Source organism: Corvus cornix, chromosome 3 (genome assembly GCF_000738735.6).
Source record: "Corvus cornix cornix isolate S_Up_H32 chromosome 3, ASM73873v5, whole genome shotgun sequence".
NCBI lineage: Eukaryota > Metazoa > Chordata > Aves > Passeriformes > Corvidae > Corvus > Corvus cornix.
Window position 1 is genome coordinate 27,950,508 of NC_047056.1, and position 15,878 is coordinate 27,966,385.

The following is a 15,878-nucleotide window of genomic DNA, read 5'->3' on the forward strand; positions in this document are numbered from 1 at the left end:
GATTTAATGCTCTTGCAGATGTACAGGATCAATAGTCAATCATTTATCAAGTGGAAGAAAAATGCCTGACATAGCTTCATACTCAAATGATCAAGCCTTAAGTATTGCAGATTAGAAGGTCAACTTTGAGGCCCACTCCAGCCTCATGAAGCCACTCTAAGGCAACACCAAACACAGACAGCCCTTGAATGAACAGAGAGGTTCAGCAGTGGTTCCTCACTCTCTTCTCCTGCTTTCTGCACAGGGATATATTTCTCCAGCTTTTGTGTTGACAGGACATACTGAGGCCACACTCCAGCATACACAGAGGTATTAGTACAGCACAGAACTGCTTCAGTCAATATCAATAGAGCTTTATCACAACAGCAAAACAGTTTAGTCTTTTATGACTGTGTGTTGCTGTATGTGGCAAAAGTTCTCTGGCCAAACTATCTTCCATGACACTACAAAAAGTTCAGAAATAGAAAACTTTGAGAAGAAGTCCCAAAACCAACCAATTCTGACTTGTTTGTTCCAGTGATTCTTCTCCAGTTTTGTAGATTTCCAACCTGACATCCCAACATAAAAATGCAAACTGTTGCAGGCAGCCAAAAATAAAAGCATGAGAGAGATCAAAAAGCTTGCTTAAAATCCACTGCTGAAAATGCTTTCTGTCAAGCTACTGTTATGACAAATCCTGGATCATGATACACGTTCAAGAAATGCTAGCCTGAGAAGTAACTTTTTTTTTCAACTTTCTGACAGCTGTAAGACCCCAAATACATCTCTTCATCACCTTGGCTGAAGACTTACCTCCAAGACAGTCCCCGGTATTGAGTGGTCACATCCTGGAGGGTGTCTGAGGCAATTCCTGAACCAGCCTGGACATTATTTTTCAATAACCAAATGAAATTAAAGCACAATTACTAATGCAATAGTAACTTGTAACACCAATACATAAACAAATACAACTTACTAATTTAAATAGAATTACATAGTTGTTTTGTTTACTTTTGAATTGAATGGATGTCTTCCAAAGCCTTAAAAGGCATCTGACTTTTCCCAAACCTTTCTCCTGAAGAACACAACAATACCTTTCATAATTATTTACAAGCATCATACTGTATATATGACACACAAAGTGTATGATGGAGCTGTGGAACAAAGACGTGGGTCTAGATGAGATAGATAACTTTTTTATGGTTGCATTACTCAACAGTGATGAAAACATCTCAAACACATGAACTCAGCAGAGAAAATAAACATGTATCAGAAAGAAGCACCATAAAACATCTATACGTACCAGTTTGAAAACCATTGTGCTAGATATGGAAAGACTTATAGCAGAACTGGAGCCAGGAGGAAGCACTCTCTACACTTACCCTGAAGAAAGAGGCAAGCTACTCCTCTACAAGTACAAGCAACTACATCCCTCCTAAAACCTCCAGAATTCAGAAGCAGAGTTCCTGCCAGCTGTGATTGTATAGTTTCATTCTGAATCTAGGTGCAGGTTAGTACTTCAGTACAGCACAAGACCAGGCAGCCTATCTGCTGCTACCTTAGATCAAACCAAAATACTACATTTTCTCCTATGTATAAACTTTATTGAAATATTAGAAGATTGGTGTCCAGAATAACTAGGCGATAAACCACTGCATGTTCTACGAAAGCAGATTTTATTCCTAGCTCCTACAGACTATACTTAAAAGCAGAAGAACCTGCATATTACAATACAGCACCCTAGATATTACAATACAGCAACCACAACCATATACAGAATATCTTTCATTTGTTAATACTGCAGGTTTACATCAAAATGCTTCTATTTGTTTCAGTAGCCTCCTGTGTGTAGAAGTTATAGCAACATCTGCCAGAGCATTGTAAAGGTTCATGGTTTGTGTACACAATGTCTTTGTTGTTAAGGCTCAGATTCAGTGAAAGCTATGTTCCAATTACATCTTTCTGTCCAGTGTTTCCTTTGACCTGGCTGTAGAGTTTCAGTCTTTGACCAGTATGAAAATATGAGGCAGAAAGGCATAACTGGAATTGAGGATGTCTGGATTTTGAGATACATTCCTTCTTGGCTACCGAAGATAACCATCAGCAGCAAGAACTATATTGTGATCAAGAAATCAGTTAGTAGTTAAAATAGGCACAATAAAATGACTAAATATCTTCTGAAATGCATTGAGTCACAGGGCTCTCATGCCATATTTCCTTATCTCATTAATGCTAAAATGATTAAAATGCTATTATCCAACACCACTTAGTTGCATTCTGCTCCTGAAAGAACCAAGGTTGAAGAACAGGCTCATCAGTCCATTCCCATTCAGAAAAAAACTTTGGAAAGCACAGTAACCTAAGCCTTGTGCTACGTCCCATTCATTTCAACAGCATCTGATCTCTTCTGGCTCCAATTCAGCAAACTACTTAGGCACCTCTTTAAAGGATTTGCCTGTGTTTTTGCCTGAGTTCAAAAGCACATGAATATGTGTGTCAGGGAAATGGAGTGCTGGAAGACTGACACCTTCTTTCTGGATCTGGCTGCTAGATCTATCTGTTATCATCCATGAATGAACAGATCTTCGCTTCTGGGTACAAGAGCTATTTCCCCTCCACCGGAGTGCGCACATGTTTGTAGCTTTACCAAGAGAACAGTAAAAACACTGTCTTCTTACCGTCAAAGAATCCCCAAGGGCTGCTACAATTTTCACATCAGCTGGCTTTAGGGAATGCACTGCAAAGGAAAGAGATACAGTTGAACCTGGTTAGGAAATAGCTATTTTTTTTCTCTACTGTGTGTGTGAAATACTCCATTGCACATTGTGATGCTCTGTCACGTTGTTTTTGCAATACCCAAGTGATAAATCAGAAGTTCTTTCCAGCTCATCCCCTGTGATTGTAGCACCAACGTACGCATATTATTCAGTATTTCAATGGTTAATGTTGCTACTGAACTGATATAAGAGCAAGGAGCAAATAACAGTAAGTGGCAAACAATATCCAGCACCAAAGTGAAGGTAAAACAATGCAGAATTACACAAAGCAGGAGCAGCACATTGAAGATATAAAAAGACTAAGGAGAAGACAGCATGAAGTTATTTGAAAAATCAAATATTGCAAAATTCCAGATGAACATGAATTAAGCTGTACTTCCAGTTTCTCTCCATGAGATTTAGGTAGAATATCTTATAAGCTATGTCAGCACTCGAATTTGGATTTTATCACAAATTATTTTGAAGTTCTCCACTGGCAGTGAGTTCAGTGAAGCTACTTAGTCAGAATGCTACCTTGCGTGACAATGTGGCATTGTATCTTTTAAGCATCTGCTGAAAAACATGACATCCTTTCTAAGCAGTGTTTTTCACAGTCCAGCAGTCATTTCAGCAAAAATTAACATCACCTTGAAGGACGGCTGAAGGTAATGCAACTTCTTAACATAAAACAGGCAAGACTACCTGAAGCTGCAGGAGGGGAGGATGGAGACCTGTCCTCGCATAGCAGCTGGCTTCCATAATTCTAAAGAGAAAAAGAAAGCTGAATAGCATTTGGCTAGCAAATACAGTCAGTAGTAACTAGGATCTTCCCAGCAGAGGCCAGGTGGATAAACCAGAGCCTCTTTAGCATGTAATTAACTAGACAGGTTGCTCAATTCAATAGTCATATTCAGAACTGCTCAGAACAGCACAGTGTCCTGTACTGACAACAGTGCTGTCTGAGCACGTGTTCTTACAGGTGTTTCCAGAGGCATTTTGTCTAACTCAGGGAGTATGTCCCCACTCTGTGCCACACACTCAGCCTCCCAAGCCCCTTTGGCCAAAGACTGATTTCCCCTGTGCTGCAGAACATAACTCATTTGGTTACCACACAGGAATAGATGCAGCAGAGTAACAGTGGGATGGTGATGTTGACACTTACTGGAGTTTGGTTAGGGTATGTGTAATTACTGTTCTTATACGTCCTCAGGAACGGCTGAGCCTACAAAACAAAGCAATTTGAATCAATGCAAAGCATCAGAGGAACACGCGGAGATTTCCATTCTCCAAACTTCCATTCTCAGACGTCTGTAGATGATTAGCAGCTTGATGCAAATAAAACCCCAGGGATTTAAAAAAAAAATAATAATAAAAGGCCTTTTTAAAATCTGCATAACAACAATGTAAATCTGGGCTATATTTTTATAACAGAAGTTAGAGAATACCCAGCTGTGTGTGGCTCACAAGAAGCTTGTGGCCCCACTGCAAGGTATTCCCAGTAACTCCTGCAGAGTTGTGCTGAGTGGTGCCATCATTGCTGTTTCCCCCCACTGAAGCTCTGTCAATCAGTGTGGGTACTTGATGATTTGATTAGGTAGGCCAAACACCCTGCCCCTGTGTTTTGGCCAGCTGTGATGTGTGACTGTGAGGAAGTTTACTCCTGCTTGCCCTCCATCATCTCCTGGGTGAGTGTTCATACTGCTCTTGGTGGCAGTGGCGCAAACTGTGTGGGGAAGAGCAGATCACCCTCACAGAGACAGAGCTCCAGGCACTGGGGAAAGACTCACACAGACTCCCAGTCACCCCCAGCACCTCCACATAAACACAGACACCCTTACCTCAGATGGACATTTGAGAACAATCTCATCTTCTATGGGCTGACTATCTGTCTTCTCCCCTACAGGCTCCAGCTGAGGGAAAAAGGGGAGTGCACAGAGGAAAAGCAGATGAGTACCAGAGAGCAGTGGGTGATGCTGTGCTGCCAGTCACTGGAAACTAGACAACTGCAGGGCACCGCACCAGTGCTGGCAGCTGCCTCCATGCACTGTTTCTTTGTGTGCTGAAGAGGCTAATTCCCATACATCTTGAATGAGGCCTGCTGATCAATGTGCCTGGCAGGCATCATCTTCCTGAGGGACAGAGCCTGAACACACCCAGCCTTAACATACCCCAAGATTTACTGGTGTGACATGACTGGTTTAACAATTCAGGCGACCTTTCTCCATGTGATCACACTTTTCCTTCGTAAACACTGTTCCAAGAGATATGGCTAGCTACCTAGTAGCTCCCTGGGGTTTTTTTGCTGCCAAGGCCAGGATGAAGTGAACAAGGAGGGACCAACACAACCTTTAAAAACCTTACCATGTTGTTCCACAAAGCACGTGCAACCTGGGAATGAGCCTTTTGGCTGAAGTGGAAACAATCTGGGGCAAAATATGAAGAATCTGGTGACCCCTCCTAGAAAACAAGATAGGTGCTGTCACAGAGGCAGCAAACACGCAACAAGCTGTGCATTATGTCTTCTCTCTTCCTGTGAGATAACCCAGCAGGCTCCTAAACAAAGTATCTGCAAAGGCCTCTGAGGCAAACAGAATTAAACCAGGCCAGAGAAAGTTAGTAACTCAGAATGAAGAAGCCTTTTAAAACTCTTTAATATAGTACTCCCAAAGTAATAAGGAATACAGACCATTGTGACTCTGAGTACAGAAATACATGGGCACAGATATCAACTGTGTTCTTTATTTCCCTTGAGATTTACACATTACGGTGCTTTGAAACATGTGGGTTTTCATACCAAATGTCATTTACCAAAGTACTGGAAAGGAGTTGATGTGTAGGGAACTTAGAGCAAGTGCTTCCTGATGAAGACTTTGAACTACAATATCTACTTCACGGTTGTCCAAGTGCAGTGCCCCAAATCAAGGTCTGTATTCCTGTTGCCCATTATCTCCACTATTCCATAAACATTTTCTGCAGTTTTGGATGGTAACTGAATATAATAATTACTATGTCAGAAAACTGCTGGCTACATTTACAGTTAAAGTTTTGACAAGTCAAAGGCATTGTACCAGGATTTAATGTAGGTGTGGTTTTCTTGTTTTACCTGTGTTTTTGGCATTTCCATATTAGTCATAAATGGCTGTATAACCACTGTGAAATCATCCTTCGTGTCATACCTTCCACTCTCCACTAACTGGCGGGTTCTCTCCTAAAGAGTCAAGGAAAAGTCGTCATTGTTCCTTCTTCTGTCCTCAGCTCATCAAGTTGTTCCACCCATTTACCCCTCACCCAGGGGTCGCCCCTCCCTCCTGCAGAAGCTCAGACATGACCATGGTTTTCAGCTTGTGCCAGGCAGCCAATGCAGACGCCTTTTTGAGACACTCATCCTGGTCTTCTTTGCAGACGGGCAGCCTGGGAATGGCTGCCTGACTGACAGGGACTGGCAGCCTGCTCAGGGATTAGGTTTTCTTTCAAAAAGATGTCCTTCCAGAACCACCGAAGTGTTTTTGGTTTGGCTGACATGCCGTGCCTGAAAGCTTGTTCCTGAGTTACCATGTTGTTTGGCTTAACCTGATTTCCAATAACATAACAGATCAAAAAACTGCTGGCTCTCTGCTGGCTCTCTGCTGGCTCTCTTAATGACCACAAAAATACACTCCTTTCTACGGCTCTGTTACAATTTTTCTTCTCATCTGTTTTGTTGGTTTAGTGAAACAGAATTGTAAAGATCTTGATCCTACTTTTTAAAATCACAACTACAAATATGTCATTAGAATGAGTGGAAACTGTCCCCCACTTTTAAATTAGCCCATCTATGGTCCCCTTGATCAACAGAAGGATGACATTAAACTTCTAACAAATGCAATGTGCCTTACCTGATACTTTCTGTTAAAGTAGATCAACTTCTTTAATTCAGTGGAATTGTCCTTAGGGCTTATGACACAAGGGCACAGCATCCTGTGGAATAGGAGCATGGCACTGAGATTTGCTCTTCTTTTTCCCCCTGCTCCTGAGCTGACAAGCTGCAGGATTAAAAGCTCTAAGAGGGATGTCTTTGAAAGGCCATCGAATGAGAGCATTACCTCTCACCCCTGAGTTTCTGCACAGTCTCAATTCTTGAGCAGAAACACATTTATTGGGGATAAATTAATGAACAGAAAGTGAGGAAAAGGCTCCATGCAAGCAAAAACCACACCATATGCCCATGGCAAGGCTTCAGCAGCAGGAGTTTTCTCTGTGAGGAGGGGCAGGGCTGCCTGCTCTGGACACAGCTCCAGCAAACCAACCACAGGGCATGGCTGAGCCTCTCAGCCAAGCTGGTGGTGTCTCTGTGAAAACTTGCTTAAGAAAGGGCAGAAAACACCAGAGAAGGAGAGGAGAGAACAACAGCAGGAGCAAGGAAGAGGTGCTCCATGGCAGAACAGGCACTCTGTGGATGGACATGACTGAAGGACTCATGCTGGAGCACAGGACAAGAGTGAGCAGGAAGGAGTGGCAGAGAGATACCAGACCCAGACCCCAAGCCATGCCTCACTGAAGGGACTGAGGGTACCCTGCAGCAGTAACAAGGGTGGAGGGAGAGGTTCTTGGAGCAAAGTTTAACCTGAGAAGGAGGGAGGACAGGTGCTTTAACTGTTCAACTTTTTTGTTTGTTCATTTCCCAATACCCGAATCAGCAATTAAATGTTTATGCTCATGGAAAACAAATACAATTAAATTCCCCAAATCAGGTCTGTTTTGCCTGCAGTGATACGTGGTAAATAAGTGGCTTTCCTGCCTTTATTTTGACCCATGAATTTTCTTGCTCACAATCCTTGTTTTCTCCCCATGGTTCCAGGGTGGGGTGAATGAGCAGCTGTGTGGAGTGCTTGGCTGGCACGTGGGGCCAACTCACCACAAAAAACTACTCATAAGTACACTTGTGCAACATGGCTTGCTTCAGCAGAACTGTGCAAGCACCCCTCAAGATGGAGCTCCCACAAATTCATTCTAATCAGCTGAGAGAATCAGAGGTTACAGGATGTTTCACAGTGAGGCTGGTAGAGCACCAAAACAGTCACCCAGACTGATGCTGAATTCTCCATCCTTAGAGAGCCATTTTAACCTGAGACATTCTAAGATTCTGTGAACCCCAGTTGGTCACCTTTATCCCTCCCCTGAAGTTTTGGTCTTCCTAGCACGTGGATATTTTTCTTGGGATGTTCTCATCATTACTTGAGAAATCCAAATTAGAAAAAGGACTCCTTTCAAAAATCCTGACCGTGTGACCACAGTAAAGCATCCCTGAGAGAGCTCTTAGAGAAATACCTCTTACAGAGATGCAGTTGATACATGTAAAATATACACAGATCCCTGCCATGTCCAAACTTGACTTAATGGAGACCAACTAACAGAAGATTTTACTTCCACAGTACATCTATATGAGAACAATACAAATCTAAATCGTGGTTTCAGAAACATAAGTTAGGCAACATTAGTAGAAACATCTTCTCTTCAGGTTGCTTGCTACTCTCAGGAAAAAAGAGACTACTTTCAAGATCAAAATCTTCCTTCAGTTCTTCTTCCATTCAGTGGAATGGCATTTATTATCCCACACAGGGTCTGCTTATCACCCTGTAAACTTGGCGTGCTGCCAGACAGGAAAATGTCAGCATGGCACCTGAAATGATGGGAAAAGGTTACAGCTATCATGAGATAATATAATCTTAAAGGCTTCACTAACTATCCTTGTCCAATGATTAGGACCTTGAGATACCTGTGAACTCTAACCAGTAACCTTTGTTAAAAATAAGCAAACAAACAAACAAATAAATAAAACTACAACTGGCTACTGGGAGCACCAGCACCCTGAGTTTCAAAACCAACTTTCCACTGACAGCCACGAGAAAGCCCTTAAATCACAGCAAGAGGGTTGCATCTCTGTCCCTCTTGTAAAGCCAGTGGCTGCCTACATTCACAGGACAAGGTTATTCTCCCCATCTGTCTAGAAGAGCAGAGATCTGCTTTTCTGAAAACAAGCAGGCCCTGCCAGAAGTGACTCAGGGGACAATGCTGGACCCTATCTGAGTCACCAAAAGTCCACTGAGGGTGCAGACCTGCCACCTCAGTAGTGGACTAACACTGGCCTGAAAGGATTGTTGAGCCATAAAGCAGCAGGTGGCATAATTAAGCATCCAAAACAACTACTTGAGAGACTAATTGGAGCTAAAACTAATTATCAGCAATGAGATTACAGAGATTGAAAATTGCAGAAACAAGAGGGAGAGTTTTAAGTGCAGAAAAGTAAATCTGTAAATGCAACTAGAAAACCTTGTGTCTTAGTGTCTTCTCCACCTGCACCAAAGAGTGCCCAGCTGAGCTCTTTCTGCTCTGGCTTGAACTCACTTGCAGGTTAAGTGAGGAGTCAAAAATGGCACCTTCATAAGAAGTGGTAACAACAGGGCTCAGATACAGAGACAGTGACAGAGAGAGCTTATTCTAAATGCTGTGTAGGAATCAAAATGTAGGTACATGCACATGCACAGAGAAAGATGTTTGGTGGTCTGAAATACTAGAACCTGTTCCCTTTACGACAAAACTTCCCAAGAAGACGTTGCAGCCTTCTGTGACAACACTGAGATCTGTAACATAAATCATCTGCAAACCTCATCAGCACTTTTGGGCAGCTATTGTTTTCCGATGCATGCAGCTCCCGGAGGCTTTCTATGGAAAGCAACGTCACCAGGTTCACATATGCCCGTGGAACCTGCCAAGAGAACAAACAAATCCAGAGCAAACTCCTGGAGCACAGAGTGCTGCTTTTGTCCCTACACAGCCACAGCAGACCCTGGTAGCAGCCTGCTGATTGAAGCATCATGTATTATTTATAACAGAGGTGTTCAAAGTGCTTTCTCAATAATTAATCTCCCACACAAGCAATACCAAATTACAGCCCCTGCCTGCACTGCCTAGTTCTATTCTAAATGTTGATAGCTGGTCACTTGAAAATGACGGCTTCAAAAATGTCCAAACAAGTTGTTATAGGTCCCAGCAAGACTCAGACATCTGCTAACCCTTCAAGTACTCTCATCATTCTTACCTTTATGTGGAATATTAGAATCTCTCTCTTAATGACCACAAAAATATACTTATTTGCAGTTTAAAAAACAAGCAAAGCATTGTCTAGTCAATTAATATAGTTTTTTTAACTTTGTTATAACATTTTTTCTTATTATTTGTCCACAGCACATCAGCTAGAACTAAGAACATCCTTATTCCTTTGGTAAAAAACTTCTCCAGCCCTTTTTGCCTTTCACAAAGATTTTCCTGCAGGCAAACACCTCTGCATACAGTAGTACTCTGCAGATGAAAGCAAGGAAATAAATTCTTAATCAATAATCAGTGACTGCTTTGCTAACAGAACAAAATCCCTGCTCCCGCATCCTAGAAAAGTTTGACTTACCTCTTTGTGAAGTAAGTCCAAAGCTATTTGCAGGTTGTAGGTGTAGTTTTCAGGAGAATGGTGTACCTGTTAAAGCAAGAGGTTTGAATTTTATTATTAGTTTATTCAGGCAGGGACAAGAATGACTAGCTAGTGTCTTTCACAGTAGTGTTCATGTTTCCTACTCTTGGGTCAAAAGTAACAGAGTCATAGGCAAAACTGTCCTGTTTCTGCTTTTCTTCCTTCCCATCACAGCTATCTCACTGGCAAGAAAACATCTGGCAGCCACTGGATACCAGTGAGGGTGAAAATTCACAGGGTATTGTCAGACATCACAACATCCTCAACCCCCGGGATTGCTTGGGCTGGTCTTAAAAGCATGGCTAACAACTTGCTAACAGGGGCCATATCTGGGAGAGAACAGTTTGTGTAAAAGTAAGTTTATTTCTGCTGTATGAAATATTAGAACATGTTTCCCATATGCTCCTTGCCTGCCACGAATAATAACTGGCAAAACTTAGGTGTTTATCTGGGAACAAAATCACTTCATATACTTGTCTTTCAGTGCCATAATTTCTTTGCTCCATTTTAGTGGTTTAAACACTCTAATTTTATTGTCTCAAGTAATCCAACATTTATTTTTTCACTTTTGGAACTATAACAGTCCAATAAACTTTCTTACGAGAAATGCCTGTCTTATTTTCAGCCTTTTTTCTCTCTCATTTAATTTCAAGCAGAAGTTCATTGAGAGCTCCACTTGCTTACTCTATAGAAGTAGACAGCTCAGATCCCTTACTCATTTCCTAAGTCACAGCTCACCAAGAACATTGTGGCTGGCACTGTTTGTACTTGTGCCACACAAAGACCACTGTGATCCTTGGATGCAAACACGTTCTCTCCTTGTCACCCACCCCAGTCACATGAACAGGCACTTTGCGTTTGGGCTGACAGCAGAAGGTAGGAATGGTTAATTTGCTCCTTCCTTGTTTTATAACCATCTTACTGTGCTGCTTTGCTGTTCTTCCTGATCCAAAATGAATCATGGATAATGACAGTCATGTGCTCAACTGCCTGTGAGTAGGTAACCCTCATCACTAAGTGAGGAGTCTGCCACAGCCTTTCACCTCATCTACAGTCACACATACCAAAGGCTGGACACTGTACATACGTTACATATACACAATATGTACACATTACATATAACTGAACTAGCATGAGCTGTGCTTAGAACTTTTCCCATAGCACTGAAAATATTAAGAGAGTGCCAAGTAAGACTTAGGAGGGTGACTGGCCAGGCAAGGCAAAGAGGAGTAAAAGCTCTTGACCTTTTATCCACAGGAGATAAAGCGACCATGCAACAAAAAGTAACCCTAGTAAACAGCAAAACAAAGTTGCAACAGTTATGTAATTTACAGGTGATCTAAGGGTATCTCTAACATTATCAAAACATTATGCTGAGCCACCTGAAGGTCTCAGTACAGCTACATTCCAGAGCTGCACAATTCAGACCTACCTTACTTTGGCCTCACCCACCAAGTTCCTCCCTCTCATCCCCTGCAATGCATAAAGACTGTGTGACTTGACTGGCCCAGTTCATGCTCCAGGTAGCAGGGAACTTACTGGATCTTCGCAGTGTTTGCAGAGGTCGTTTCCTCCTATGAAAAGTGTTATGAGCTTCCAGTCATTCTGGAAATTTATTCTCTACACAGAGGAGGAGATGGAACAGAAGTTACTAGTTTAAAAAAGAAAAGGAGGGAGATGCAGGCAACGTACTAAACACAAATTTCCCATTTCTCAGAGTACATGGCTATCATTCCCTGGGCATCCAGAACAAAAACAAGTTTGCAGTCATGACTGAAGATGTAGAAACTGCTATGATCTAAACCAGATTTATAATATCAATGGCATCATGGAAAACTATTTGCTTCAGAAAACTATTGCTCAAAATCTATCTGTATGCTCTTAGTAATATCTTGTGTATAGTGACTCCTCTTGCAGCCCTAGAAGCATATCTTCATGGCAAAAATTATGGTACGTGTTTTACTGTGTCATAAATAATGCAGCTATCCTGCTGGAAAACCCAGGAGCACTGTATATTTCAGTCTTGCTTTGAGACAAACTGCAAGGAACAGTGGGGCAATATTAACTCTATCTAACAATAATGGTAAAACATTACAGCATTTTTTTTTTCTCCAAGGATTTTGCAAAGGGACAGCTAGCTAAATCAATGTAATTGTGCTACAGTAAATAAACACCTTTTTAGCTTTGAGGTAAGGTTCAGATATGCTTAGTACCATGTTGTGGATGTTGTGCTCAATATCCTAATGCTTTAATTTCAGTGTAAAACACCAGTAAAAAAAGCACCAATAGTGCATCAGCCTCAAGCTGTTTGAAAACATCTTTCTTCAAAGGCAGGAGGCAACATATCCCAGCTCATATACACCTTGTTCAATAGTTTGGTCTCAAAATGTACAAAATCAAAAAGAGGGGAAAATTTCCTCCTGCACTCAACAAGTGTTTTTAAAAGAGGGGGGGAAAAGGATCTCTTAAATCAAAGATATATGACCTCTACTATGAGCATGCTTTCTAGTCAGAAAAGACTTCACTAGCTAAATAAAAATGTTTATTAGTTAAATAAAATATATTTCCATTAATTTCTGTTAACATTTTCAAGCCAATAAATTTGACAGACTAATGCTCAGAAGCCTTAAATGGTTTGAATGAAAACCATCCAACCCCTCATTGTTAGTTGCTGTTCCTTTTAATCTCACTTCAGATGCAGCCATCAGATTGAAATCTTGTTAACAAGAAAGTGAACCAAAAAGGAAGGTACTGCAAATATTTTTGCCAATATCTACACACCAAAGTATTTACACTAAACATGCACACAGATATCTTGAAGGCTTTTTGGCTGCTTTCCAGCTGCACAACTGGAAAGCCAAACTATTAAAATGTAACTTAGGTCACAGATTGCATAGCACATTTGTCAAATTACAAATAGCAAACACTGAAAGGACGAACTGAGGTGGGAAATATGCAAGCAATCCTCAACCTAATGTGTATTTTACAGACCATTAATCAAATAATTCCTAACAATAAATGTGTAAGTCAAAAATCAGCTGATGACTAGATGAAAGACGGGATTCATTTGTTTTTCTAGAAAACAGTCCCTTCCTCACTTCACATGTTCACTCCACATGATTTGCTACTTGAAAAGCTTGCCCTCAAAATCCTAGCATGTATCATTTTTGCTGGAAAAACCACCTGCTTACAAGATAATTAACAGCACCACAGCAAAATCCTCACAGAGAAAAGGTTCTGTCATCTTACAGGGTGACACAGGTTGGAAGGGGAAGCATTTACAGCACTTGCAGTAAAAATGATGAGAAGATTACAATTATCTTGGTTTGATAGTAACTATCATAGCCTGGTACAAATTCGATTAAGAGTCATTATAGATTATTTTGTGCTGACTTACACTCTGCACTGAGAAGAATTACACTGTACTCTGCTTTACCTACAGCTTTAAAGTTTGGCATTCCCTGTTGAGATCTGCTCTTGGTCTGTTAGAAACTACTGATGCCATGTCACTTCATTCTAAAGATATTAATGACATGTTAAACTCACTGAATCATTCTTCATGAGGTCCACCAGTTTCCTAACCTGTTCAGGAACACCGCTAAAAATAAAACAAAATCATAAAATAAATTTACAAAAATATAAAGAAAGAATCCTGCATAGATAGCAGCAAAGAGGAAAGCTGATGAATGGACATCAAACACCCAAAAACCCCAGAGAAAGTCCATTTTTAATTGAATGGAATATATGATATAGCCAACAAAGCCCATATTTTGAGACAGTGAAGAAAAAAGAAAAAAGAGAAAATAATTAGCATCCAACAGGCACTGGGCTACTTTGCAAATGCTGCATAGTTACTCTTTTACAAGCTATATAGAAAATGCACTTTTCTCTTCCCACCATCAGACAGATGCTATCAATAGACATAGCTCTGAAGCATCTGTGCTCATACCAATGTTATTATACAGCCTCAAGGCACTGAAGTAGGTCTTATAAGAACTGTTACCAGTGGAAAAAAAAGTAGGATATGAATTGCACTGAAGACAGTGCACAGCAGTCTCTAGTTAATTCCCAGCTCTGGCAGACCAGGAATTAAACAATCCACAATTTTCTCAGTCTCTACACGAACTCTTGGTCCTGATGGACAAGCAGGCTTGAATATACCACCTATAAAGTGGAGATATCTTTTGTCTGTCTCACAACAGGAAAGTTTTCTGAGTAGTGCTTGTAAAATGATGTGGCTTTCTTGGTTGAAAATGCTAGAGAAAGTATTGCTTTTGTTCCTAACTTATTTGACATAGATTAGAAACACTGCAAAGTCCTCATCACATTTCTTGGCCTTCATGCTACAGTTAGGATAAAAAATGTCTCTGGGTTTGCCTATTAGACTTACTGTGCTCCTGCCAAAGTCCAGGGCTTGGGCCTTTTTTAGTCACAAGGAATTCTATAGAAAAAAATCAAATTTCTGTTAAAATTAAAAGTTTCCCTCTTACTCTGCACGAGCCCCTGCCACGGCTTGGTTGAATGCAGCATTTTTTGAATTCTCTCTTCCAGTGCCAATGGAATACCCTACCAAGGATGGGTTGAACTCACGAAGAATATCTGCAGAAAAAGACAGCACCCTAAAATATTGCTTCTATCAGCAGCTAACAAATGAGGCAATAAAGATTAGACTTTAGCAAAAGACCATTATAAAGCTTTAGGAGATAGCTATCCAAAAAAATATTGACCTTTTAAGTATAATAAACATGGAGATTCATCACCATATGACCATTTCCCCGCCTTCGAGATTCCTGAATTTCAGTAATTCAGAGATCTCATGACCTAACATGACCATCTTGGCTAGCAATGCCATTTTGCCTGGTAAGCAAGGCTGGGTAACCATATACTCAGGCAGGAGATCCTCATGCCATCATGCTCTAACTGCAGACAGGTTGGAATCAAATCCTTTAGCCTGATGGCCCCAGATGTATTAACCCCAAAGACCCCAGATTCCCTTCTAGATCTTAGGTTACAAACCAGCCTTACAAACACCTCAGATGTAAAGTGTCCTGACCTTTAAAAAGCATGTAAAATCTGATCTTGTAATGTGATTCTGCTTCTGCCTAAAACAACTTTCTCATACAGTCAAAACGGTTTCTTTAGGCTATGACCTAAGATCTTTGATTCATCTATCCCAAACACATTTTAGACAGAACTATAACCAGCAGAAGAACACTGAAACAACCAAAACCTAGGAATTACAAAATACATATTTAAGTCATGCACAGCATATTACAGCCTGGTTGTTATGCAACTTTTACTCAGCACTGGACATTGAACACAAAGCGATTGCTTGTGTCATGCTACACATTTTAACCCTTCTCTCCTGTCTCCTTTTATAACAGTAGGTATTCTAATAATAAACAGCACCACATATTTATGAAATTTACAGGAAAAGTCACTTACTTGGCAGTGTCGTGACTGTGCTTATGTTTTCATTTCCTCCAACACTGTTAAAAAGAAAGAACAGGAAAAAAGTGTTCCAAGGTACGATGGACTCGGCAAGGCAACGGACAAAGTAGGAGAGTGCGCCCCTTTGGGGTTACCACACATCTACAGAGCACACCCAGACTCTGGGGGCCTGTCCCCAGCGGGTCACAACA

The 15,878-nt window shown here is 41.0% G+C and overlaps 1 protein-coding gene across 3 annotated transcripts in view; it reads right to left on the reverse strand.

Annotated features, from left to right (window-relative positions):
* Positions 1–15,878, reverse strand: part of PLB1 (phospholipase B1) — an 81,813-nt gene that overhangs the window by 35,026 nt on the left and 30,909 nt on the right. For all 3 annotated transcript variants that reach the window (XM_039569983.1, XM_019282398.3, XM_039569984.1), the window contains exons 20-33: positions 15,682–15,725; positions 14,727–14,835; positions 13,783–13,834; positions 11,776–11,856; positions 10,177–10,242; positions 9,380–9,480; positions 6,611–6,692; positions 5,839–5,943; positions 5,097–5,192; positions 4,574–4,645; positions 3,898–3,957; positions 3,438–3,498; positions 2,658–2,716; positions 793–860 (exon numbers count right to left, since the gene is read on the reverse strand). In XM_039569983.1, the coding sequence (XP_039425917.1) occupies positions 793–860; positions 2,658–2,716; positions 3,438–3,498; positions 3,898–3,957; positions 4,574–4,645; positions 5,097–5,192; positions 5,839–5,943; positions 6,611–6,692; positions 9,380–9,480; positions 10,177–10,242; positions 11,776–11,856; positions 13,783–13,834; positions 14,727–14,835; positions 15,682–15,725 (1,056 nt within the window). The remainder of the gene's footprint in view (positions 1–792; positions 861–2,657; positions 2,717–3,437; positions 3,499–3,897; positions 3,958–4,573; positions 4,646–5,096; positions 5,193–5,838; positions 5,944–6,610; positions 6,693–9,379; positions 9,481–10,176; positions 10,243–11,775; positions 11,857–13,782; positions 13,835–14,726; positions 14,836–15,681; positions 15,726–15,878) is intronic.